Raw genomic sequence first — 27,116 nt, 5'->3', positions numbered from 1 at the left:
GTAGTAGTCATTTTTCTTAATGGAAGTGTTTTCCAGATGTTGCCTAAGTCTCGTCGTCTGGGCCTTCTTCCAATAAATGAGGAAAGCTTGATTTCATAGGTTGCCACTGTTGATTTTGTCTAACCTTTGGACTCATTGGTTCATGCCAATCTTTTTGCACTGATATATAAGACTTCCAGGACACTGGATAAATTCATCTCCTTTTACAGGTAAGTGTCAATGTTAACTTGCTTTGTAGAACTAAATGTGTTTTAGTCAAGGTTCTTGAAAAAGGATAGTAGTTGGGATGGTAGTTGGAAAGTTCTGAAAAGAATCGTATTTATGTGATACACGTGTTGGAAGCCTACTGTGTTAACGTTCAGGGGAAACTGGAAGAATAACTCCACTGAACTTCTTACATTAAACTTTACTGAAGCTGTTTTCTTCTCTCTGAGACACAATTGAAACCTTGCACTGTAAGTACATAAATAGAGCTTTAAGATCTGGTCAATGATATGACCAAGTGGCATGCTGATTTCTTCTTCATAGTATTAGTGAGCAGATGTCTTCTAAGGAAGTTGAGCTGATTATTTTCACAGGTCTTATTTTAAAAACAGAAGTTTGTTTCATAAAATAGAATGGTGTTGTGATTGAATTTTACGTCATTCATTTCTGAAATATTGTGCCTAGCACACACGGGGTTTAGTGGTCAGATTCAAGCGCAGATTTCTGATGCCTTTCCTTTCCTTCCAGCAAGGGAGCCGTACTGCACATGAGCATGGAGTGGAGAATGGTCCCGGTCTGCTTGTTGCTGCTGCTCTCCATTCTCTTGTTCCAGCAAGTTTCTTCTCAAGGTAACCTAACTGCTAAAACCACTCCATTCAATAACTTTGGGTAATCCTTTCATGTGAATTCTATGACAAAAATATTCCTAAAAATTTATATTTGCTTGAGTTTAATATCGCAAAACATTAATGTGAAACACATGTAAGATGTTTAAAAGTATGTTAGAGTTCTTACCTTTTTCTGCTGTTATGAGATATTTGAAAAAGTTTGAGATTTTGTAGAAAATAATTTTGGTGCTCTAATTCCTAGGCTTTCCCCCAAGCTTAAGAAATGTAAACATTTACATGACAAAACTATTATATATTTATACAATATCATCAAATAGCTAAAAAGAACAACACTTGAGAAACACATAATTGTTTTCTTGAACCTTTCTTACAAGAACTATTCACGCTGATATGGTCCTATAGAGATCTGAATGCCACACTGTATTGTAATATTGAAAAATTTAGTCCACTCTGAGTCAGTCCCAGGTGAAGAGCTTTTGTTATTCCTACTTATGGAATGTTAATATATACTCAACAGAATCACGTTTGTAAAAGTATACAGCATGAGACTTAGGTTAGTGGTGATAATGTTCAACTTCAGATGTTCCCTTTGACATGCCAAACCCCAGATAAGAAAAATTAATATGCATGTGTGTTAAAGTGAAGTGTCAGTTTTAAAATAGACATTTCCTGTAAAATGAAACTTGAACATGAGAGATGACTGCTTGCATTGGCATGGCAAAATCACTCAGATTAAAAAAAGAGATGGGGAAACACAGACAAGCAAATATAAATGTTGAATTAGGAATGATGACTTCTCTTCAGACCCTTCAGCTCTCACATATGCTATTAAAAGACTCAGACTACTGGGTACATTTTCTAAATCCCATGTACCTTTTTGATACCATTGCTTATTCACTGAAATTTTTCCTTTAAATTGCTACAATTAAAATTAGTGGTTAAAATTAACAGCAATAAAGTAAGACTATTATAGGCTATGGAAATTAAGAACTTAATGTGCTTTAGAAATCTGATGTGTAAAAGAAGAATCTTTGGATGTTGTTTTGTCTGCTTCCCTTGCCTTCTCAACCTCTTCTCATGCTTTTTCACTTATATATAATATATGTATGTATATACATACACTATATATGCATTTTTGTATGTATTGTGCACATATGTATGTAAGCAAAAGTTCTGAAAGTTATCCGACACTTTATGGTTTTGTTTGCCTATTAAAACTTTAACTTTCCTGGGTTCTCTTCTTTTGAGATTTTTTTCAGTGTGTTTCAACATCTCTCTGTGGATTTAGGACACTGCACCTGCCCATTTTTATTCCAGATGGATCCATTGTTACATCCCAGTGGTTACCTGGGCCCCACCGTGCTGTCTAATAAATGACTTTTAGAATTATTGGAAGGTCATTATCCCTTTGTTATATAGCTTGTCCCCCAAACTCAACTCATGACCTTTGTATTCATTCCCAGATACTATTTCAAGGGTTTTCCTTTATGTGCTCTGACAGAGGCGAGAATGTAATAAAGTCAGAGCAAGCATAGCCAGCCTGCTCTAAGGTCACCAGTGGGAGTGAGAGGCAATGCCACTGGTGGGAAAAAAAAAACTCATGCTTTAAAATCAGATGTATCCGTGTTCCACCTCTGAATGGGCTGTTTGCTTAGGATGATCATATAACTTATTATCTAAAACCAGGACACTTACAAGAGTAAAGACATCAATACACATACTGAAAAGGCATTAACTGATCTAATATATATATTAGATCATGTATGAACAAGCAAGTATTTGTGTGCCCTTGGGCAAGTTATGAAAATTTGTTTCCTTGCTTTTATCTCTGGATGGGATCCTAATACTTCCCAGGAGACATTTTCATAAGCATTGGGGACAATATATTTCTCAGTAGCTGGCACAGAGCTGCTCAGTATGACACCAGCAATCATCACGGCAGCAGCAGTAGCAGAAGCCGCCACCCTTCCGAAGATTAACCCGCAGGCATTACTTTACCCAATATTCAAATGTGTATTTATCGTCTCAGTGTAGCGAAGAATAAAGGAACATGATTAGTACCACATGGGATCAGCTAGATCTACTGCTAATGGTTCCCAGCCAACGAAGTTCTCCCTCATCAATGGCTTTGTCCTCCTGATCAGATTGTTTTCTCTTAAGAGTGATTTAGCCATGTTTACCTCAGTATTATATAATTTTAGATTTATCAAGCTGTGCAGGGAGATGTGGGGAAGGGTATTCTAGAGGTGCCACCTGCAACTGTGATTATAACTGTCAACACTACATGGAGTGCTGTCCTGACTTCAAGAAAGTCTGCACTGTGGGTAAGTCCCGAGAGCTGGCCACTCCTCTGTCATGCACTGCTGCTCTGTGGCCACCCCCTGTGCCCCGTTGCCACACCATTTCCCTTTCTTTCACCTTCTGTTCTGCAGTGCCCTTTCCTTCACTTGCATAACTGTCGCAGTGCACTGTACTAGGGATGGGTTCAATGCTTGTGGTTACTGGGGGAATGGATGGGAACCTGGAAAGTTGTCATTCACCCAAAATTATTGACTAGCTCCAAGTGAAATGTCTAGTTCTAAGCAGAGACCTAGTACTGTGACTTTGTAGGTATCAAGTAAAAGGGAAAGCATCCTTCTTCACTAGTAATCAGACTTATAATTGCTTAGTACTAAGGCCATTCAAATAGTCCCATCAAAAGATGTGTAGACACAGAATAATTCTCTACACTATTTGGTCTTAACATTTTTCCAAATGACCTGAAAAGCATACTTTAAAGATGAAATGTTACTGTTTAATAATGTATTTCAGTCACAATCCAAAGGGTCTTGAATGTATTTGGGGCCACCTTTTGTAATTGATATAGAAAAATTTAATATTGGATTTATGAAAACTGTAATTAAAACCTTGCCAAAGTTTTTATATTTGCTTTAGAATCTTCATTTGCAGGTGGGTATAGTGTTGTACAAGTTATATGTTGGATACAGTATTTCAAGTAGGCCTTGGTAAGTTACCATACCTCCAACCAAGGCTCTCTTCAAAGTGACTAGGTCTCTTAACCTAGTACACACTATGAGATAAGGTTGAAATCATTCAAACCTATACCCTGCCACAAGTGTAATAATAAAAATGTCTGCATTCTAGGTCATGATATTAAGTCAGTTCCCTGGAATAAATATATTGTTATGAGATATGTATATTCAATCACAGAGAACTATTACAGAGCAAAAGTGTGAATGCTTTTGAGATAAGGATGAAAGGATTTAATATAAGGGGTATTTAACTTGTATACATTTCCCAGTCTTCTACTGTTCATCCATGTAAATGACTTAGGCAGGCAGCTTTGTAGTGTTTCTTAGAATCATGAAGGTCAAGGAATGGTGCACTAAGTCCCCACAATTCTTGTCCCATTTGGGACTTTTTTTTTTTTTTTTAACTGGATAGCATACGATAAATTCCAAACAAAACAAAACAAACAAACCAAACAAACAAAAAAACCTTAGAAATGAGCCATGTGTGGTGGCACATGCCTTTAATCCCAGCACTTGGAAGGCAAAGGTAGGAGGATCACTGTGAGTGTAAGGCCACCCTGAGACTACACAGTGAATTCCAGGTCACCCTGGGTTAGAGCAAGTCCCTACCTCAACACCTCTCCCACCAAAAAGAAAAAAAAAAGTTAGATATGTCTCTTCAGGACTTGAGGTAGCTATCAGATGGGATAAGTATGACTACAGCTCATAACTCATGATGTCTATTTTGCTCTGGCTAGAGCTCTCCTGTAAAGGCCGCTGCTTTGAGTCCTTTGCACGGGGAAGGGAATGTGACTGTGATGCCCAGTGTAAGACGTTTGGCAAGTGCTGTCCGGACTACGCCAACTTTTGTGAAGAAGGTAAGAATTACCATAGAAACAATGCTCTTAGCACAGCCAGATTTGTGCACTGAGCATCACTGACTGATAGTATCTATCCCACAGCTCATCCAAGGTTTCGATTTGATTAACCTGTAAGCTATTTCATAATACTATCTCACAAAGATAAAGAGAAAAAGCATCTCCCAACAGGAGCTCAGCAAACTGATAACAGAGGACGAGCTGAGTGTATATGTTTTCATCTCCACATGGTTTCATTTCAATTAAATCAACAGTAATGACTCCACCTAATGGGACTAAGAGCTTGAAATCAACTTTCCTTTGAGCTGTTTGTGCTTTGGGCCTCAATGTATAAGCATATATTTAGTGACAGAATCAGTCTTTTCAGCATCTCTGAAAAAGTATGAAAAAAATTTATGAATTAAGATACCAAATTTCCAGTCAAATTTACTAAAAAGTTGTTTACTTTCCTTCCTATGCCTATAGTCCCCTCAGCTTTCTTGATGGAAAACTTGTTTATGATAAAATCATTAAGTAGGGAAAAGTCTCATTGAAAAATCTGTAGCCACTGTCTTGAAGGAATAATCTTACAGTACAACAAAATGCTTCAGATTTTGTTTATGATGATAATACCAAATTAAAAATAAGAGATTACTTCCTTTATCAATGTTATGTATTAACTGTACTTTTTTAAAATGAGAATACCTGTGGAGATAAAAGTGAAAATCAGCATTGCTTACATAATCTTATCATTTTCTTTAAACAAGGTTGTACCTCATGTTTTCTTTAGAGCAGTGGAAAAATGGGGTGAAAAGTTGCTAATCAGCACAGCTAAGGAGTGTTTCTTGACTGTGCAATATTTTCATTGGAAAGTATTCCAGAAAGAATGGAGACAACACCCTTACTTCCACAAGCCCAGAGCTCCACTTCCTGTGGCTTTCTGAAGGCCTCATGATGAGGATACATATTTACTTATTACCTGGATAATTGTTTTGGCTGAGACAGAAAAACAACAAAATAAAAACAAAAGAACACACCAACCTAAGAATTCATTTTGGCAGAGGCTGGGCAGGGATGTGAGATGGTCAGAGAACAATGAAGCAGACAGAACATTTTAAGTGGGGACAATTCTTTATGTTATGAAGTATAACCTACTTAAAAAACTAATCCAGGCAATGGAGAGCAACTGCCTTTATAGAATTCATGAAGATAGGTAAGGTCCCAACCAAAATAACCACCCACAAGTTCAGAACTTCGTCAAACCAAACAAAGCAAAATCTTGAAACTCATGAAGTTGTTTTGGGGTTACTGCAGATACTGGTTATAGGCATCTTGATCCCTAAAAGTCATAACATTTCAAGAATCGAATCTTTATAATCCAAGTGCCTCCCGAAGCGGGCAAGAAAAAAGCCCAAAAGGTTAATTGTTGTGCTCAAAATCACCAGGTAGAACATGGCTCAACCTGGCAGACTTGGTGTTTTGTGGGTGGGAGGAGAAAGAGGTATAGTTGCCCAGTGGTCAATGTGGGGTGCCTCAAGAGGGTTCTGTAATGCTGGCAAGATCAGGGGGATTTATGGTAACTCTTCTCTTCCAGAGGCCCACTGCTCTGTTTATCTTCCTGAAGCATTTCTCCTTTCTTTTGATCTTTAGTGACCCCAAATGCTCCATATAGGCTTGTCTCCACTTGAAAAGGAGTGTGGGCATGGGGGGGGGGGAGAGGGGAGGCTAACAAGGTACATTATATAACTTTTGTTTATTTGTGAAGAGCAACACATTTTGTGGGACAAGCATAATTGTAGCATGGAAATTTCAGAATATTCACTCATAACTTTTATAATAAAAACAGGGTAAACTGGCATCGTTTTACTTACATATGAAGACCCGGAGATATTGTTATTTTAGCTGGCAAGCGCTTGATTACCCTGCCATCCACATGCACTGTCACCTGAACCACAGGAAGATGACACACTACCTAAAATTCATAGAACCACTTCTTTTAGGTGATTTTAAAACATTGAAAACACATCTGTTTATAGATTAGAAAATTAAGTTCAAGAGGGTTTAGCCTGTTTATCCAAGGTTATAATAAACTTTTAGAGGCCTACAACTGGCATTTAGGATTTCTGATTCCTGAAGCTTTATTTTCAGTAATAACTTACTGTACTTTAAGAGTCACCATTTTATACCAATTTGTCTTTAGAATTAAGGGGTTTGGAATTACTCATGTTGAGCTAGAATTTCTGATACATCAGCATCTACTCTTGAAGCCACATCCACCCATGCTTTTCAGCTAGCACTGCTGCATAGAAATGAGATGCTAATCAACCTGTCTTGCTTGGCCCCAGTGCATAATCCCACATCACCACCACCTCCAAAGACCGCACCTCCACCTCCAGAAGCATCTCAAACCATCAAATCAACCACCAAACGCTCACCTAAAACACCAAAAAAGAAGACTAAGAAAGTTGTAGAATCAGAGGAAATAACAGAAGGTAGGAAGATGACAGACATAACTACAGGGCATTTCTTTGATGAAATACCTGTAGGTGGACTACTTACATGAGTATCCTCAGGGGATAGTCATGAGAGGATGGTTATACTCTTGGTTTACCTGCTTTAACTTGAAGTGCAACCCAAAGTATAAGCCCTCAGTTATTTATAGCTGTTAGTTATGAAACCAAATGTGGGTAATAACAAGGTATAAATTTTTACTGTAAAAATAACAAAAACCCATAACCTGCCAACCATGTTTTCTTTTTCCAGAATTAGATTCTGTGAGAAATTCTAACAGGTGTGGGAAAATCAGTTCTGTTGTCAGAATGTGTGATAAACTCAGATGCCTGCCTTTAAAGTTAAAAAGTTAGTTGATTGTGCTTCTAATACAAATAGAATAGGAAATTGGTTGTCAGCAGTTCTTACTGTATGTGGACTGGCAGTGTTTTTTTTTTTTTGTTGTTGTTTTTGTTTTTTTTAAACCACAGTTGGTGTGATCAAATTTTTTATCTGATTTATAGAACATTCTGTTTCTGAAAATCAAGAGTCCTCTTCTTCCTCTTCCTCTTCTTCCTCAACTATTCGGAAAATCAAGTCTTCCAAAAATTCAGCTAATAGAGAATTACAGAAGAAACCAAAAGGTTTGAGCATTGATAAAGATCACAGACTCTATCAATGCCACTTTCATAAAAAAAAGTTGTGTTGGTAGAATGATTTGAGATCTCAATATGGGGAGTACATAACTTTATAAATTAACTTAGAAAGTGACAACTAAATACTGCAGGAATTAGTGCCAAGCAGCTAAGAAGCTACTCTTGAAAGCCCTGGGTAAGGTAACGTAGCAGCACAGCGGAAGCAGGGTGGTTAGTGGTGGTTTATTGCGACGCCCGCCTTGCTGGTCACTGCCCTTTCTTCCCTCCCTCTGTTCCCAATACTCCCATTTTCCCCCCAGTAGCTTTATTTTAGTTAACAGAAATGAATAGAGTGCTTCACGTGTTTAATCATCTTAATCTTGAAATGCTCATACACCTGTACGGGAAGGCAAAGTTACTCCTCATGTTTTACAGACCCTCCATTTTCCTGCTGTCCTTTATCCTATATGCCTGGCCTCTCTCTAGAAGATGCTACAGTTAGTATTTCCTGACAATCTGTTCTACTCTTTGCATATCTTAAAATTCTAAAATATAGTCTTTCTCCAGAAAATACTGGGCTCCTGAGGGATTCTTTTTCTTAGGCAGCTGTGGTTTCTGTAAAACTCTCTCTTGGCTAATAGACAAGACTAACTTTGAGTCATTCCAGGACTCTTGCACAAGTAAAAAGTGCAATACAAGTTTGTTACATGGAATTCATTTCAGTGAAATACATCTTGAACTCTGTAGGTCACCTTATTGGTGTCTGCTGTGGGTAATCTTTTTTTTTTTTTTTTCTTTTCTAAATTTATTTGAGAGATAGGGAGAGGGAGAAAGAGCGAGTAGGGCCTCCTGTTGCTGCAAACAAACTCCAGACTCTGTGTATCTGGCTTTACATGGGTACTGGGGAATAAAACCCAGGCCATCAGCCTTTGCAAGCAAGAGCCTTGTCTACTGAGCCATCTCTCCAGCCCCTATATATTTAAATAATCTTTTTTGGCTTATTTTTATTTATTTATTTGAAAGTGACAGAGAGAGAAGGAGGCAGATAGAGAAAGAGAGAAAATGGGCACACTAGGGCCTCCAGCCACTGCAAATGAACTCCAGACATGTGCACCCCTTTGTGCATCTGGCTAATGTAGGTCCTGGGGAATCGAGCTTTGAACCAGGATCCTTAGGTTTCCACTTAACCGTTAAGCCATCTCTCCAGCCCTTAAATAATCTTAAGTAGAGTTCTACTGCTCTGGAGAACTAATCTCAAATGTCATCTGGAATTGTCAAGTTTCGCTGTGCACAGGAAAAGAGTAGTGGATAGCCTTATGTAGGTAACCAGGAAAGCCTGGGGCCAATTCCTCAGGGTTAGTTGCAGAGGTCTTTGCTTGTATGGGTGTACATAATCCATAAGAGGTTGGAACCAGCTTTCAGAAGCAAGGAACAACACTGAGCAATAATGAATAGGAGAGGGAAAGTGAGAGGTAAAAGTACTACTAGGTGGTAGTGTTACTGGTAAATGATTTTTATAGTTCACTATTTTCTATGTATTAACTGTAAAGGGTTTTATTGGTGCTTTCATTTCTAATATCTTACTCCATAAAAAAGATGCTCAAAAGCGTATTTCTCATTTTACAAAACATTTAATAGGCATACTAAAGGTTAGCAATTGGCCTAGACACATTTAACATTGTAAGGACAGAGTCTTTATGACACTATTAAAGAAAAAAATATTCAACATAATAAGGTGTGTATATATTTTTTTCCTTATAAAAGACAAGAAAAACCCTCCTAAGAAGAAACCCACCCCAGATGAAGCTGGAAGCGGACTAGACAGTGGTGATCCCAAGCTCACCCCAACTCCTGACACTCCTACCACCCCACGCAATAAAGTTACCAGGCCTCCCACGACTACAACAGCAAAACCAAGAAATCCGAAACCCAGCCTTCTGCCCAATTCTGAGACACCAAAAAAGACATCTTCAGCAGCCAGTAAAGAAACAGCAGTTGAAACTAAGGAGACAAATAAAAAGACTTCCACCAGTGCAAAAGAGAAGACTACTTCAACTAAAGAGATTCGGAGTGCAGAGAAAACCTCTGCTCAAGTAAAACCTACCCCCAAACCTGAAACTACAACCCACGCTCCAGCTCTGACCACCCCCAAGGAGCCTGCACCCACCACCCCCAAGGAACCTGAACCCACCACCACCAAGGAAACAGTTCCCACCACCCCCAAGAAGCCTGAACCCACCACCCCCAAAGAGCCTGAACCCACCACCCCCAAGAAGCCTGAACCCACCACCCCCAAGGAGCCTGAACCCACCACCCCCAAGGAGCCTGAACCCACCACCCCCAAGGAGCCTGAACCCACCACCCCCAAGGAGCCTGAACCCACCACCACCAAGAAGCCTGAACCCACCACCCCCAAGAAGCCTGAACCCACCACCCCCAAGAAGCCTGAACCCACCAACCCCAAGGAGCCTGAACCCACCACCCCCAAGAAGCCTGAACCCACCACCCCCAAGGAGCCTGAACCCACCACCCCCAAGGAGCCTGAACCGACCACCCCCAAGGAGCCTGTACCCACCACCCCCAAGGAGCCTGAACCCACCACCCCCAAGGAGCCTGAACCCACCACCCCCAAGGAGCCTGAACCCACCACCCCCAAGAAGCCTGAACCGACCACCCCCAAGGAGCCTGAACCCACCACCCCTAAGAAGCCTGAACCGACCACCCCCAAGGAGCCTGAACCCACCACCCCCAAGGAGCCTGAACCCACCACCCCCAAGAAGCCTGAACCCACCACCCCCAAGAAGCCTGAACCCACCACCCCCAAGGAGCCTGAACCCACCTCCCCCAAGAAGCCTGAACCCACCACCCCCAAGGAGCCTGAACCCACCACCCCCAAGGAGCCTGAACCCACCACCCCCAAGAAGCCTGAACCCACCACCGCCAAGGAGCCTGAACCCACCACCCCCAAAGAGCCTGAACCCACCACCCCCAAGAAGCCTGAACCCACCACCGCCAAGGAGCCTGAACCCACCACCCCCAAAGAGCCTGAACCCACCACCCCCAAGAAGCTTTCACCCACTACTCCTAAGGAGCCTGCACCCACCACCACTAAGGAAGCAGCTCCCACCACCCCTAAGGAGCCTGAACCCACCACCCCCAAGGAGCCTGCACCTACCACCACTAAGAAGCCTGAACCCACCACCCCCAAGAAGCCTAAACCCACCACCCCCAAGGAGCCTGAACCCACTACCCCCAAGAAGCCTGAACCCACCACCCTCAAGAAGCCTGAACCCACCACCCCCAAGGAGCCTGAACCCACCACCCCCAAGAAGCTTTCACCCACTACTCCTAAGGAGCCTGCACCCACTACCATCAAGGAACCAGCTCCTACCACCCCTAGTGTTCCTGTTCCAACTACCACCATGAATCCTCCCACCACTCCCAAGACCCCTGCTGAACCACCTCCTGAGTTTTCTGCAGTACCCACACCAAAGATTCTTGACAAGAGTCCAAAGGAGCCCTCTATACGAACAACTAAGTCTCCAGAAGTGACCACAACTACTAAAGGCAAGACAACAGAAAAGGACATAGATACCACATCTGAAATAACAACTGCTTCACCAAAGACTACAACAAAAGAGACAGCAACTACAGAAGAAACAACCCCTGAACCACAAGACACCACAACTAAGGCAACAACTCCAAAATCCCAGAAACCAACCAGAACACCCAAGAAACCATCACCTACCAAAAAGCCAAACAAAGCACCCCCAAAGCCCACTTCTACCAGAAAGCCAAAGACCACTAAAGTGAAAAAACCAAAAACCACACCAGTTCCCCCAAAGATGACCTCAACAATGCCTGAACTGAGTCCTACCTCTTTAGCAGAAGCCATACTGCAAACCACCACCAATCCTAGACTAACTTCAAACTCAGGAACAGTTGAAGTAAATCCAAATCATGAAGATGCATCTGGTGTTGAAGGAGAAAAACCTTCCATGATCCCCAGGCCTCCTGTGCTAACACCTATAGTCATTCCAGGCACTGACCACTTAGTGAGAAGACCCAGCCAAGGTATTAGCATCAACTCCATGCTTTCAGGTAATAAGAATCAGTTGTTTTTCATTTTAAAATTGGAAATGTTAACTCATCTTTCTGAAGCAAAGGCCCTAATTTAGTATCAGTCTACTGAGATATATTATAGCTTCTCTTGGTAATCAAAGTAATCATAATGAGTACACTTAGTGTTTAGAAAGTTGACTAATAACCTAGCATTAGGAAAGATGATGCATGGAATGTCAAAGTAATTAAGTTAGGTACCTATCCTTAAGAGAATATTAAAAAAGCAAATAACCGAAAAGCGCAGTAACCAAAAACATCATTTCAAAATCCAATAAATGCCTAGTATACATAAAGATCAAGATGACCTTGCCTTTTCTGATTTGGTTAGTTATGTCATTTTGAATTTAGGAAGGGTGGAATTATAGAACATTCATTCATCTCTCAAATGTACATTCCTTAAGCTGTGCCCTTCTAGAGCTCAAGAGAGTCATCAGTAAACAAAATTCTGTGGTCTTGAACATAAAATGCCTTCCCCATTCTGTTCCATATTAACTTCTTGTCAACTTACTTTAGATGAGACCAACTTATGCAATGGTAAGCCTGTAGATGGACTGACTACTTTGCGCAACGGGACATTAGTTGCATTTCGAGGTGAGCTATGTATACTTATTTCTCTTGTTTTGTTTTTGCATTCAAGAAGAGTTCTACTTTGAATTATTATTGGGAAGGGATTTTGATTGATAAAATAAAAATGAGAACAGAGCAGTGGATTAATAAAACTAGGTACATTAATATCACGGCAAAAAACTGGAATTGTTACTACTCAGCTTTTCTTTATCTTTGGGTAAGATTTATTTATTTCAGTTATTTTGAGGCAAGCCCAACAGGCTGGCCTTGTGTATGTATGTGTGTGTGTATATATACACATACATACATAGTGTGTAAGAGAGTGAGAGTGGGAGCAAGAGGGAGAGAAGGAAAGAATTGGCATGCCAGGGCCTCCATCCACTGTAATCAAACTCCAGATGCATACATGTGCCAACCTGCCCATTTGCAACACCTTGTGTCTGGCTAATATGGGACCTGGAGAGTCAAACATGGGTCCTTAAAATTCGCAGTCAAGTGCCTTAACCATTAAGCTATCTCACCAGACCCTGGTTAAGATTTAAATGGTAACTTCAACTTCATATCACATACAATGACATAAGAATTTGCATCCCTTACTTAATAGGTTGATATTGTATGTATGTAAGTACAATGATTGTAATGGGGAGGTAATATGATGGAGAATGGAATTTCAAAGGGGAAAGTGTGGGGGTGGGGAGGGAGGGAATTACCATAGGATTTTTTTTATAATCATGAAAATGTTAATAAAAATTTAAAAAACAAACAAACAAACAAAAAAAGAATTTGCATCCCTTTGGTCTATTTCTTTTTGAAAATAACACATCAGTTGTTGATGTATTCAAAATTGTTACTTTCTGTGCAAGATTAACTAGAGATGTTATTTCTTGTTAATCTCTTCAACTCTCTCTGATAGTAGAATCTCAGAACATACTTGAGTAAGTCAGAATAACAAATCATACACAGTAAAGACTTAAGAGCTTTTTAGTCATTAATTACTGCTTATTTCTCAAAAAGAAAACTATTGACACATAGAGATAGACCAACTTTTTCTGCTACAAAGCCAAAACAATTTACTAGAAACTAAAATATTTCCAGAGTTTGGCTAAATTTTAGACCAAATATCTTAGAAATATAAATTGCTGTCCCTCTTTCTGGATCTGCCTATACTTCCAGTCATACTTTAACATATTTGTTCTAGTTTTCTATAAACTATTACCTTTTTTCTCCCATTTGGTTTCCGTGGGGACAGGTTTTAATATATAGATTGTAGATTGATATATCTCTTATTTTTAGGTCATTATTTCTGGATGCTAAATCCATTCACTCCACCATCTCCACCGCGCAGAATCACCGAAGTTTGGGGTATTCCCTCCCCTATTGACACTGTTTTTACTAGATGCAACTGTGAGGGAAAAACTTTCTTCTTTAAGGTAAGAGAAACCTACAAATAACAACCGGAACTTGCTATGATTACATAGAATTGTCACATTATGAACTATCCTATCAAAACACCATTAGTAATATTACTCAAACCTTTAACTAAATTGTCACCTCCCTTTATATGAGTTCTTGACCTCTCCTTTATTGTTTCTAACCAAAGCCATTAACATTATCTTCTCCTTAAACAACCAGGATTCCCAGTACTGGCGTTTCACCAACGACATACAAGATGCAGGGTATCCTAAACAAATTGTAAAAGGATTTGGAGGGCTAACAGGGAAAATAGTGGGAGCTCTTTCAATAGCTAAACACAACAACAGACCTGAATCTGTGTATTTTTTCAAGAGAGGTATGTATTACACATTTGACAACAAAATTAGAAGATGTTAAGAATTTATTTTTATTTAGTATCTTTTTTTATAAGATATCTTTAATGGCTAGGATAAAGTATTTTCAGTGAAAGTAAAATTGTGGGCTACAAAAAGTGTCTAAATCACACAGTTCATGAATTTTCAGGTCACTGAGATTCAGAACGCTGTTTGTCAGTTACTTTCAGTTATATGCTTTGTTATTCACTCAACATGTATTTCAGGATTTAGCAACTATTATTATTTAAATATTTATTTTTGTTTATATTATTCTTGTTTGAGATAGAATGGGTACAGCAAGGCTTCCAGTCACTGCAAATGAATTTGACACGTGTCACCTTGTTCATCTGGCTTATGAGGGTTCCTGGGGAGCCAATCCTTAACTGCTAACTCTAGCCTTGGCAATTATTTTGATACCCTCAGATAGCCATTTTTAACATTTAGATGCATTGTTTCTGCATGTAAAAAAAAGAATGGTTATCATTTCCAGGTGGAATAATTTTTAATTCTATGTGACTTTCTACTACACGACAGGTGGCAACGTTCAGCAGTACACTTACAAACACGAGCCCACGAGAAAGTGCACTGGACGGAGGCCTGCCATCAACTATTCTGTGTATGGAGGAGCGGCTCAAGTTCGGAGACGTCGCTTTGAAAGAGCTATTGGGCCTTATCAAACACATACTATCAGAATTCATTATTCACCACCTGTCAGAGTCTCTTATCAAGACAAAGGTAGCACTTTAATGGTGTTAAGAATTGTGATCATGAAACAGATGTGATAGTTTCTTATAAAATAAGCATGATTAAGCCGGGCTTGGTGGCATATGCCTTTAATCCCAGCACTTGGGAGGCAGAGGTAGGAGAATTGCTCAGGAATGGCTTTCCTGAGACTACATAGTGAATCCCAAGTCAGCCTGGGATAGACCCTATCTCAAAAAACAAAAACAAGCGTGATTAAATACTGATCAAATACAGCACTAATAACTCATGCTTGCTGATGCGTCATTTTGCCTGAGTAACAAAGGTAATTACTCGTTTTTCTTTGTGGGGAAGGAAAAGCAGTATAGTGAAATTTATTATTTATAATGAATATTTATCTGTGTATCATAAAAGAGGTATACAAATATAATTGTCTATCAACCTGTAAGCCTTAAGACAGACCTGAAAGTTAAATATGTCACCTCACAGAGCACAAACTGAGGCACTGAAGTTAAATGGCAACTCAGTGAAAAAATTGAGATTTAAACCTGTGTTTGTATAGATCTAAAATTGCTGGGATTAAAGGTATATACCACCACACCTAACTTAAAATTTCCTTTTAATCTGATACCTTTTATTTAAAAATGTCACTGCTAGGTTTCCTCCATAATGAAGTCAAAGTGAGCACAATGTGGAGAGGGCTTCCAAATGTGATTACCTCAGCTGTAACACTGCCTAACAGTAGAAAACCTGACGGCTATGATTACTACGCATTTTCCAAGGGTAAGTTGTTAGGGAAACTCTTGTGAGCTTCTCAAGTTGATCTCACTTGTCAACGTACACATAGAGCTTAAGCAAATATACCAGGTGTGCAACGGTGACTCAAGGTGACAAATTCAACTTTAATACTTTTAGTCTAATTGAGAAGACTTTTGCATAATTTCAATTAAAGTGCATGGAACTGCAATTCAGTTCTACTGTGCCCCAAGAGACTATGACACAATGGGTACTGAAAACAGGACTTTAGTTCCTACTGGTGGTGCTTAACCTATGCATTTTCATCAGTGCACAGTCTTTACAGTGAGACAGATATTCTTGAGAACCCAATTTTATTCATTAAATTTTATTTTCTAGGATACCTTGGGATGATCATGAAACTAAATTATTCTTCATATGATTTTATACTATGAATGCTTCTTAGAGGTTTTTATTTTATTTTATTTTTTGGTTTTTCGAGGTAGGGTCTCATTCTAGCCCAGATTGACCTGGAATTTACTCTGTATTCTCAGGGTGGCCTCGAACTCACGGCGATCCTCCTACCTCTGCCTCCTGAGTGCTGGGATTAAAGGCGTGCACCACCACACCCGGCTTTTTGGTTTTTTTTATAAGGGATAAAACCCACATAAATAATTTTTTCAGAATAATTTGTTTCATAAATACCTATTTCAAAAAAAGGAACTGAACCTAATTTCATGTGAAAATGTTCAAAGGTAATTCTATAAAGGGAATTACTTGCTTTCAAGTTGGTCAGAAAGTTCAAATTAATGAAAATATTACTTATTAATAAAGTGCTATGTCTGAGTAATCAACACAATCTTTTTCAGGTATTTTGTTTACTTCTTAATTAAAGGATGTTTTTCTTCCATGCAGATCAATATTACAACATCGATGTGCCTACTAGAACAGCAAGAGCAGTTACCACTCGTTCTGGGCAGACCCTCTCCAAAGTCTGGTACAACTGTCCTTAGTCTGATGGGCAGTGGAAGAGCTGAGTAACACAAAAAAAGAAATGAACAACTTTTGACACAGAAATACGTTTTATTAATAAAGAATGTTGAGATAAGCATGCCTATTTAAATACAAAAATGTCTTCAACTTGATAGTCGTTACACTAAAACAGATTGCGATTGTATTCACAGGTGTGGCAAGTTTACAGACCACTTAATTGATATTTCCTCTATTGATTCCCCCTCTTCCTCCCATTGCATGGCTTATACCTGTAGAGGAAAAAATAAGAATGATGTTAATAAAGGGGAATCATTCAAGAAGATAATTTTCAATATGCAATATCTAAAGTACTATAGATATACAATGATATCCCATATGCTTAATGGAAATTATTATAAAAACTGTATTATCATTTTATGACATAAATACATCAAATAGCTACATTAAGGAACATGGAAATAACTAAAATTTTACATTCATTTATTAGCTACAATAGTCACAAAACTTACACTTAGCAGCACAATGAATACAGGTATATTACACTGAGCATACAGCTCTGTAACCCTTTAGATTTTCCAAATCTCATGATGGATCTCAGAACCCATTCACTGGGGCTGGGGTGATGGCTCAGTGGTTAAGGGTGCTACCTTGCACAGCCTGTTGACCAGGGTTTAATTCCCCAGCACCCATGTAAAGTCAGGTGCAAAGTGGTGCACGTATGGCGTGTGCAACCACCCTCCTAGCCCACAAATACAAAATAAAATAAAATAAAATAAAATAAAATAAAATAAAATAAAAAAACATTTAGAAAGTAACTAAGGTATATAAACCTGCCATCAGAAGCTGATGGTTATACATCACAGACTCAATTAATTATTTAATTCTCAAAAAAGGCTTAAGTCTTAGAAACTTGTTCACGTATCACTATACCAATCATCACATAATTGATATGTCAGAAACTTACCCCTCTGTCTGTTGAACTGACGACCACGGACACCCTGTCTCAATGTTGTTTGAAGTCTTACTCGTCTAAAAGGCTTTGGTTGATTACTGCTAGTATCTACGAAAAACATTTAGATTAACAAGAAGAGAAGTTAAAAAAGTGATTAGAACAGTCAAACCAGTTACTAAATCAATGTACAGACAAATTTTTTTTTAAAACTCAGGGGAAGATATGATTATTGATTTGTTTCTAGTAACAGTGTGTGTTTGTGCTACGCGAAGCAGAACATACCTACAGAAGAGCTGGAGGGAGGGTCCTGGCTGGTGGAAGGGAGGTCCGACTCGTCAGAGGCCGGAGCAGGCTCTTCTTCCTGCTGGCTGTCCACTTCCAGGCCAGCTTCTGAGCTAATGCTAAGAAAAGAGAAAGTGAACATAAAGTATAAAACTGACTTTGGAATGTACTCCAATTGTTCCTAGGTGCTTTTAGATGAATTTGTGACTAATTCCAGAGTGAGTTTCTTTTCACTATTAGACCCCAATACTGGTTAACATGAATATTTTTAAAGAGGTGGAGGAAAAAAGCTCAACCTAATTTTTTCACTTCTTTGCTTACTAACATATGCTCCAATTTTCTCTTCCCCATTGTTTTGGCGAATGTCTCTTCACTTGACAAAATTGTTCACATTCTAGACATCTGAACCAATTATTGAGATTTTGATAAATTTAGCCTAGAAAAATCTGGTCCAAGCTGCATGGTATCTCTTAAGACTACTTGTTAAAGCTGAAAGATGGTGAATGTAGCAAATGGGCTGAAGTCATGGTTGCAGTTTTTTTCTTTTATTTTTTGGTTTTTCAAGGTAGGGTCTTACTCTAGCCTAGGCCGACCTAGAATTCACTATGGAGTCTCAGGGTGGCCTCAAACTCACGGTGATCCTCCTACCTCTGCCTCCTGAGTGCTGGGATAAAAGGCATGCGCCGTCACGCCTGGCAAGTCTGCAGTTTTTATCTGAGCTGGCTGCCAGTAGGGTGACCCAAGTAAATCACTCTCACATGCTCTGAGCTGTATCACTTCTATAACTGCATCATTTGTATAACACTTTAGGGATACTATGTGGGCCAGAAAGGAACAAAATGTGAAGTTACCTGTATATATGACAAAGAATTAATGACTGCTAGTATTCTCAGTTCAGTTTGTAACCATCCCAAAATTAAAAAACAGCAAAGAAGCAAAACAGACCCCCCCCCAACTTTTTTTAACTTCATATACTTTTAGACCTGGCCTATGTAAAGTATTGTTAAATGAAGTCCTTGAGGTCTACCTAGGAAATCTGGGTACTACTTTGACCAAGGTATTTTTTTTTTAAATGAGAGAGAGGGAAGGAGAAGGGAAGAGAGAGAGGAAAAGAGAGAAGAAAAAAATGAGTCATACCAGGCTTCTTGCCATAGCAAATGAACTCTGGATGCAAATGCCACTTTGTGCATCTGGCTTTACTTGGGTACTGTGGAATTGAACCCAGGCCTTCAGACTTTGCAAGCAAGGACCTTTAATCACTGAGCCATCTCTCCAGCCCATGACTTACATTTCTGACCACTTAGTATTACAACCTTTTTATATTATAGAGAATCAGATTCCAATATGAAACTTAGTTATCTCCCAAACTACTATCCAAACGTTCCTCCAGTTAAATTACTTCTCTTCCACTACAGTTACAAAAATTAGTTGTCATCAAGTAATTCTATTGCTGTATCCCCTTCCACCCCAAATACAGGATCTCACTGTAGTCCTGGCTGACCAGGAACTCACTCTGTAGCTGCAGGCCAGCCTCAAACTCACAACAACCCTCCTAGCAAGTTATTCTTTAATAAATCTTTTTATTTTTCTTTTAATAACTGGTATGTTCTACATGCAGTGATACCTGAAAAACTACCAAAGAATCTGATTCTCCAAATTCAGCATTTCAGATAACAAAAACTAAATCCCATGAGCAGGGAGTAAGGATCTCTTGGGAACATACCACTGAGTAGACAGTGGGTCATCTTCCAAGACTCCCAATTTTCACAGAAAGACTTCTTTCTTGAGCAGAGAAGTTCATGTGGCTAAGTTTTCCTTGTTTTCTTACTCCACTCTAGCCCAGGCTGAATTCACTATGTAGTCTCAGGTTGGCCTTGAACTCAATGTGATCCTACCTCTGTCTCCAGAGACTGTTGAGATTATAGGTATACCTGGCTCATTTTTTTTTGTGGAGTGTGTGTGTGTGTGGGGGGAGGCTGATGGGATTTTGAGGACCAAACCTAGGGCCTTCTAGCAAGTACATTCATCCATTGAGCTAAAGACCCAAATCCCTTAAGTGGCTAAGTTAATGGAAATGTACCAGCACTTTAGAGAAGTACTTTGTTGTAGAATATATTGTGCAGTCTTCAAAGATACAAGTAGTAACCATTATTTGTCTTCTACAATCACTTTGGAGTTCCTAGATTATATTATCATATTAAGAGAGTGTTTAAACATACGTGGTTTGATTTATTCTTTCAGTAGGATGCTAGTGAAAATAAATTACAATAGATCTCTCTCCTTGCTAAGAGAAACACAACTGTATTAAGTCTTCTGCGTTTCTAACAAAACAAACGTTACCCTTCAGATTCCGCCTCCACAAACACTTCGTCTCCATCATCACCCGTTGCCGTTTCATTTGTTGTGGACAATGTGCTAGTTGATGTTGTCACCATGGGAACAGACTGAGAGGCATGCTCTGCAGCATCAGAGGTGGCACTTTCAGTGAAGACAGTTACTTAAAGAAAAAGAAATTAAGACCTTAACTTTGTGGTTCAGAAATTCTTAGCAGAATAAGTTACCAATAAAGCACACAAATCGACCACATCAACTTATGGCCCCTACCTGGGGCCGCTACTTGTAGAGGAGTAGTGGGAACGCTTCGTCCACCAGACTCTTCTTCATGAGCTAGGAAAAGGGGCGTTTCATACATTCCTAAGCCTAGAGATAATTTTCAGTGTTAGTGAGTGATTAAAGCATAGGAAACTGCCAATACTCCAGGCATATGAAAAAAACGTATTACCTGAAACATACAACTTTGTTAGGCTCATAATCTAATGAGTCCTTCGAGCAAAACCTGAGCTTTCAAAATTTAACTTTTCAGTTCCTCAACACTAAAGTGTCCTTAAAATAATTAGCTAACATGCTCCTAATTGTTGTATTATTTTTATTAGCAAATAGTAACTGCACAAAATACATAGTTTCAAACAAGTTACTTTTACTGAATATCCAATTATGAATCAGTACTATGCTGAAATCTGTTCCTCACCAAAACTGCTAATTCCTTTTTGCTATTGCAGTTGAAGTAAAGGCTACATAGCAGGCAGTGACATTTCAATTTAAGCTTAGATATGACTCCCAAGTCTAAGATAACTTGTCCTACTGTACAAAACCACATAAAAATTTAAAATTATATAGTGTCAACTCACAATTTAATATTAGTAGAGGCCTACCTTGCTAAAGCTAGCATTCTAAAAAACCAGTGAATATTTACATGATTTTCTTGAGGATGTCTGGTTAATGTCTTGTTTTGGGCTTATTACCAAAGTACCTGCTCCATTTATTTACAAGATGCCAAACAACTTCCCAGAAACACAGTGGGCTATATGAAATGCAAATGTGGACCATACTGTAACCAATTCCATACACAGCATAATTCATATACAGGTTAATACCCACTTCCACTATGCATAAAAGCATGAGCCACCACACCTGACACTTTTGTTTTTTTTTTTTGGGGGGGGGAAGCACATTTCCTTTTATTTTTAGAGATAGAATCTCACTCTGTAGACCAGGACTGGCACAGAACTCATGGTGCTCCACCTGCCTCAGCCTCCCATGTGCTGGGTCTATAGGTGTGAGCCACCTCTTACACTGTAAACAAAAACCATACTGTGCTCTTCCCATGAACTATAAAACACCTAGTAGTACCCTGTGCATGTTCAGTGGTTCAACATTTCTCTGAATACTTCCCGCATGTGTGACCCTATATTTGGAGCCAAAAAAGATACAAACAAAGCCATATTTATGCTAAAAACCCTGGAACTTTGTTGGAAAGATAGTATTTATAGGTAAGGCAATGTTAATATATGCTTTCTCTATAAATTAGCATAGTGGGTATGTGTATGTAAACCATACAATAACAACTTAGTACCAAATACATAGAAATTGCAGAAATCTTGGGTTTACTGAGCTGTTTACCTCCTTGAGAAGCAAGCTGACCAAGATCAGAGTGACTGGAACTTGTTTGTGGCATATCTTCAGGTGGCCCAAACCGGAATCTAGGAACACCAGCAACCTGTGGGGAACTAAATGGATAAGATTAAAGTTATCTGTGGAATTATGTGGAAAAAAGCATAGGATGGTAAAGGAGCATCAAACTGGGAAACAATGCTGATAATGGTTTCTTAGGAAAATACTTGTACTATCATCATCAATAGTTAGTGATAATAGGAAAAATTTGTGATTTTTGAACTTGTTAGACCCCTTGACAAAGGCACGCTGAAAGCAACACACAACAGGAATCACAAAGAGACAGTTATTTCATCTCAGCTTTCACTGTCTAGTAATAGCATACTTAAGTTTCCCATCTGGCCCCCAAGATTTAGAAAAACCTTAGTATGAGATGTCTAGGTATTTCCTTTTTCCTCAGCTAACAATTCTATCACTTATTTTTATTTGCCCACTCTTTATCTTATCTATCCTTAGCTACCAAATTATTGTTTATGAGTCATCCTGTGTATAATGTAAATTTATTTCATTTCCAATCAACACTGTTATCTTTAATTAAAACCACTCTCCGTTAATTTTAAAACTTGTCAGAGGTAGGTTTCAATCAAAGGCATTCTGATTAGAGAAACCACGTTCCTAACTACCATTTTACTGTCCTTGAACTTAAATTTTTATAAGAAACAAATGTATTTCATTCACCCTTCTATCATTTCCCTCCAAACTACTTTCACACTTTCAAGTGCTGAGTAGTAGCAAGTATGCAGGGACTCCGTAAACAACAGATAAATTAAGTGGGAACTAGGAAGCAACTAGTGTGTTCCACAGCGTTTCCATTTCATGAACTTACTGAATAGCTTCAGCAAATCCATCAGTACGATGAGGAACCACAAGAGTTGGCGTACTTGGAACTGTTCTGTCTTCATCATCAAAGAAATGCTGTTGCTGAAATAAAAACAGAAAGCAAGTTTCACAGGCTTCACAGCAGGCGAATGCATCAACCACACATCTGTTGAACCAGTGAGTCACTTTTAATGATGAGGAGGTACTTACCATGCCCCCAATTCCTGGAGTCAACTGAAGTCCACGTCCTACAGATTGCCTCCGGGTCATCTGAATTCTCTGTGTAAAAAAAGGAATTATATTTGTTTAAAGAATTATACAATAATAAAAACAGCTTATAAAGCTGATAATAACTGCAATGCTAGATTTGTAACCACCAGGATGTTTTCTTAAGAAAAATTACTACTACCCTAGTACTAAAGATTTTAAGAGGTAATTTTTAAAATTATTAATGAACACCAGTATTTTATTTATGAACAGACAAGATATTAACCTACTATTTAAATTTATGCTATCCCATTTTTATGTACATAAATGCTATTCCTATATTCTTGACTATAAATGTCAACAAGTATGGTTTTGGATCTCAAGCCTTAATTTTTTTTTTTTTTTGAGTTTACACAGCAATACTGACTTATCAACTATTTCTCAGTTGAAGAAAACTTTGTAAGTGATTACAAAAACTAGAAAACAACAAAAGTTGCACCTTTGACAAATCTTTAAAACCAAAATATTAGCTAACATAAACTCTAAAATCCAAATCATTTAAACAATATTTATTCATTTGAGAGAGAGAATACGAGAATGAGAATTGGCACACCAAGGACTCTTGCCACTGCAAACAAACTCCAGATACGTGCATCTGGTCTTATGGGGGCACTGAGGAATATGCCTTTACAAACAAGTGTGTCTAACCACCATGTTATTTCTCTAGCCCAGAAACTCTAGTCTACCCTATAGAAAGAGCAATTAAAATTTCATTTATCAAGACTATAATCATTTTATACTTTTAATAAGCCTTATTTTTCTAAATTTCCACCTATTTGTGAAATTAAACTATTGTCATTTTTAAAGAAATTAAACTTTAGTTTAAAAAAATCTAACATGTTCACCTACTTTCTGGAAAAAAATAGAGAGAGAGAAATGCACCATGGAAAAGAAGAAAAGACCATGACTTCAGAGTTTGTTTTTCAGAATGAGCAGTTCTGTTAGCACCTGAACTGGTGGTCCCAATTCTTGAGGTGGAGCATGAATGGTCAGCCGAGGGGGAAGTGGGTGTGGCGGGCGCCGGGGTGACTGTGGTGCTCGAGGGCTCTGTCTCTCAGCTGCTGGCGTGGGCTGCTGCTCTCGAGAACCTTCCTGAGTAGATGACTCTGCTGCACGTGCATCTCCTTCACCTGCAGGGAGAACATTTTGGACTACAATTCTGCTAAACAAATGATAGCCTGGATGATGTATAAAGATACAACTCTTTCTACTATACATGTTTCTTTACCTCACTCATATACTGATCAGATATCAAGTGTACACCAAAGGGTTACATGGCCTTACCTTCCATTTCTTCATTTACATAATCATTTAAAAAATATTTTTAAATTTTCATTTATTTGAGAGAAAGAGGCAGGGAGGGAGAGAAGAGACAATGGGTGTACTAGGGCAACCTGCCACTGCAAATGAACTCCAGACACATGTACCACCTTGTGTAGCTGGCCTACGGGGGTCCTGGGGAATCGAACCTGAGTCTTGTGGCTTTGAAGGCAAGTGCCTTAACTGCTAAGCCATCTCTTCAGCAATATATATATATATATATTTCTTTTTGAGATAGGGTCTCATGTAGCCAAGGTTGTCCTCAAATATGCTATGCAGTAAAGATGACCTTGAACTCCTGCTCCTCTTGCCTCCACTTCCCAAGTGCTGCCACTATAGGAAGGAACATGTCCCATGCCTTACTTTGGATGGTTAACAACAAATTTTTTTAATGAATTTTTTTTGTTCATTTTTATTTATTTACTTTTCAGAGCAACAGATAGAGAAAGAGGCAGAGAGAGAGAGAGAGAGAGAGGGAGAGGGAGGGAGAGAATGGACGCACAAGGGCCTCCAGCCACTGCAAACGAACTCCAGACAAATGCGCCCCCTTGTGCATCTGGCTAACGTGGATCCTGGGGAATCGAGCCTCGAACTGGGTTCCTTTGGCTTCACAGGCAAGCGCTTAACTGCTAAGCCATCTCTCCAGCCCAGTTAACAACAAATTTAACACTTAAGTATGGTATTTCTTAAAACTTCAAACAATGGACTCAAAGCACTTAGCCCAACACATGATAAAGCAAACCAAACCAAGTTTTGTCTTCCATAGGCTTTTGTATAGTATGCAGGCCACTTCCAGAGTTGTAGAGCATGAGCATAATGACCAATCAAGATGAGGGAGACAGAAAAAAAGCCTTTCAAGAGCAACACATCTGTAAGTAATTTTTGGTAACAGATCAAGTTTATCTGTCTCAATTAGGCTCAACTTTGCTTAAATGTTAAGAAAAAGTCTTACATATTCAGTAACATCTATTATGTGCCTGTAGCTGAAAAAAAAATACTGCTAGAAACACTCTTAAAGAACATAATTTTTTTAATGATAATACATGATCAAAGGCGGATACAGAAACTTCCTTTATATCTCAACCATACAACATATGGTAAGTTTTTAATCTACAAAGTGTATATAGAAAATACTATCGTTTACTGAGTAATTTTCTATTCATTTCTTTTTTTAAAAAATATACTTTTATTTTTGGGGGAAGAATGGGTACACCAGGGCCTCTAGCCACTGAAAACAAACTCCAGGCACATGTGATGCCATGTGCATCTGCTTATGTGGGTTCTGGGGATTCAAACCTGGGTTCTTAGGCTTCACAGGCAAGCACCTATATCACTTAACCCATCTCCCCAGCCCATTCACTGTTTTTCTTTTTTTTTTTTTTGGTTTTTCGAGGTAGGGTCTCACTCTTGTCCAGGCTGACCTGGAATTCACTATGGAGTCTCAGGGTGGCCTTGAACTCATGGCAATCCTCCTACCTCTGCCTCCCGAGTGCTGGGATTAAAGGCGTGCGCCACCATGCCCGGCTCGTGTTTTTCTTTTTTTAATCAAAAAGTTTTTTTAATCAAAGTTTAGCCAGGTGTGGTGGTGCACACCTTTAATCCCAGCACTTGGGAGGCAGAGGTAGGAGGATCGCAGAGGCCACCCTGAGACTCCATAGTGAATTCCAGGTCAGTCTGGACCAGAGTGAGACCCTACCTCAAAAAACTAAAAAAGAAGTAAAAATTCAAAGTTGTAAAAGTTGGTCTTGCTTTACATTCATGTAAATGACCATATATCTTGCCTTTCCATTAGTCTATTCATATTAATGTTTTAGTAAATCACTGATTTTGGCTCATTATCTGTAATACCAAGAAAATTATACTACATGACCACCAACGCTTTAAAATGTATTCTACAACAATGATACTAAAATAATGTTCTTTCCATGGTTTCTCTTTTTAAAAAAGATTTTTTTATTTATCGGGGGGGCATGAATATGTGTATCAGCATGCTAGGGTCTCTAGCCACTGCAAACAAACTCCAGGTGCATTTGGTTTTACTTGGGTACTGGGGAATTGAATTCAACTCATCAGGCCTTGCCGGTGCACTGAGTCATCTGTCTAGTTCTTATTTCTATAACATCTGCAACATTAATGCCTCCAAACTTCAGTGGACCTCCATTCATTCCTTCAAAGACTCAACAAGTCATGACAACTGATTAAAAAAAAAAAAAAATCTTTTGGGGGGGCTAGACAGATGACTAAGCATTAAGGTGTGTTTGTCTGATAATTCTAATGTCCTGGGTTTGATTTCCATTTCCTATGTAAGGCCAGATGCACAAAGGGGCACATGTACCTGGAGTTCGTTTGCAGACGTTGGAGGCCCTGGTGTACCTTTTCTCTCTCTTTCTCTGCTTACAAATATTTATTTTTAAATTCTTTGTTTTCCTCCATTGGTTTTTTACAAGATTATACTGCATATATCCAACATACAAAAATCTTAAAACATGTGAATTGATTACACTGTCCTCTTTGCGTTATGAACTATTACAAATTCTCAATTTAATTTTTCCAGTTAGTATTAGCAATAATAAATGGCTTTATAACACATTACAGGTTTCAAAATGTTTGGATCTTGATGAGTTAAGATACCTTAATAATGGCAACTAACAGTAGACTTTTCTGAGAGCAGAGTAATATTAAAGCTAGAGTAAGACCCATTCCTTTGCTATT

General features: G+C 38.9%; 2 protein-coding genes across 8 annotated transcripts in view; one reads left to right on the top strand and one right to left on the bottom strand.

The window, feature by feature from the left end:
* The first annotated feature begins 414 nt into the window (after positions 1-414).
* Positions 415-16,868, top strand: Prg4 (proteoglycan 4). 6 transcript variants are annotated; one of them, XM_045146970.1, is made up of 14 exons: positions 415-455; positions 733-833; positions 3,035-3,157; positions 4,603-4,722; positions 7,047-7,193; positions 7,716-7,835; positions 9,591-10,123; positions 10,964-11,927; positions 12,462-12,539; positions 13,809-13,945; positions 14,148-14,304; positions 14,858-15,058; positions 15,683-15,808; positions 16,676-16,868. In XM_045146970.1, the coding sequence occupies exons 2-14, from the start codon at positions 752-754 to the stop codon at positions 16,771-16,773; spliced, it is 2,886 nt and encodes a 961-aa protein (XP_045002905.1). In that variant the 5' UTR covers positions 415-455; positions 733-751; the 3' UTR covers positions 16,774-16,868. The 6 variants fall into 6 exon arrangements, with proteins under 6 accessions (XP_045002905.1, XP_045002899.1, XP_045002871.1 ...); XM_045146964.1 differs by having other exon boundaries at positions 9,591-10,147; XM_045146936.1 differs by having other exon boundaries at positions 9,591-10,579.
* The window catches only part of Tpr (translocated promoter region, nuclear basket protein), a 64,445-nt gene continuing 54,152 nt past the window's right edge, over positions 16,824-27,116 (bottom strand). For both annotated transcript variants that reach the window (XM_045146920.1, XM_045146914.1), the window contains 9 exons: positions 24,033-24,214; positions 23,028-23,096; positions 22,825-22,919; positions 21,948-22,054; positions 20,592-20,687; positions 20,328-20,484; positions 17,988-18,106; positions 17,718-17,813; positions 16,824-17,022 (listed from right to left, as the gene is read on the bottom strand). In XM_045146920.1, coding sequence (XP_045002855.1) covers positions 16,967-17,022; positions 17,718-17,813; positions 17,988-18,106; positions 20,328-20,484; positions 20,592-20,687; positions 21,948-22,054; positions 22,825-22,919; positions 23,028-23,096; positions 24,033-24,214 — 977 coding nt within the window. In that variant the 3' untranslated portion in view covers positions 16,824-16,966. The remainder of the gene's footprint in view (positions 17,023-17,717; positions 17,814-17,987; positions 18,107-20,327; positions 20,485-20,591; positions 20,688-21,947; positions 22,055-22,824; positions 22,920-23,027; positions 23,097-24,032; positions 24,215-27,116) is intronic.

This window comes from Jaculus jaculus, chromosome 1 (genome assembly GCF_020740685.1).
Source record: "Jaculus jaculus isolate mJacJac1 chromosome 1, mJacJac1.mat.Y.cur, whole genome shotgun sequence".
In the NCBI taxonomy this organism is placed as follows: domain Eukaryota; kingdom Metazoa; phylum Chordata; class Mammalia; order Rodentia; family Dipodidae; genus Jaculus; species Jaculus jaculus.
Note: the sequence above shows the minus strand (reverse complement) of the source record. Positions and strands in the feature narration are given on the sequence as shown.

Bases quoted from the DNA above. Each gene is read 5' to 3' on its own strand.
- Prg4 (XM_045146936.1), top strand. From the start codon at position 752: ATGAGCATGGAGTGGAGAATGGTCCCGGTCTGCTTGTTGCTGCTGCTC. The intron at 3,158-4,602 runs GTAAGTCCCGAG...TGCTCTGGCTAG, and splicing joins CAAGAAAGTCTGCACTGTGG to AGCTCTCCTGTAAAGGCCGC. The intron at 7,836-9,590 runs GTTTGAGCATTG...TCCTTATAAAAG, and splicing joins ATTACAGAAGAAACCAAAAG to ACAAGAAAAACCCTCCTAAG.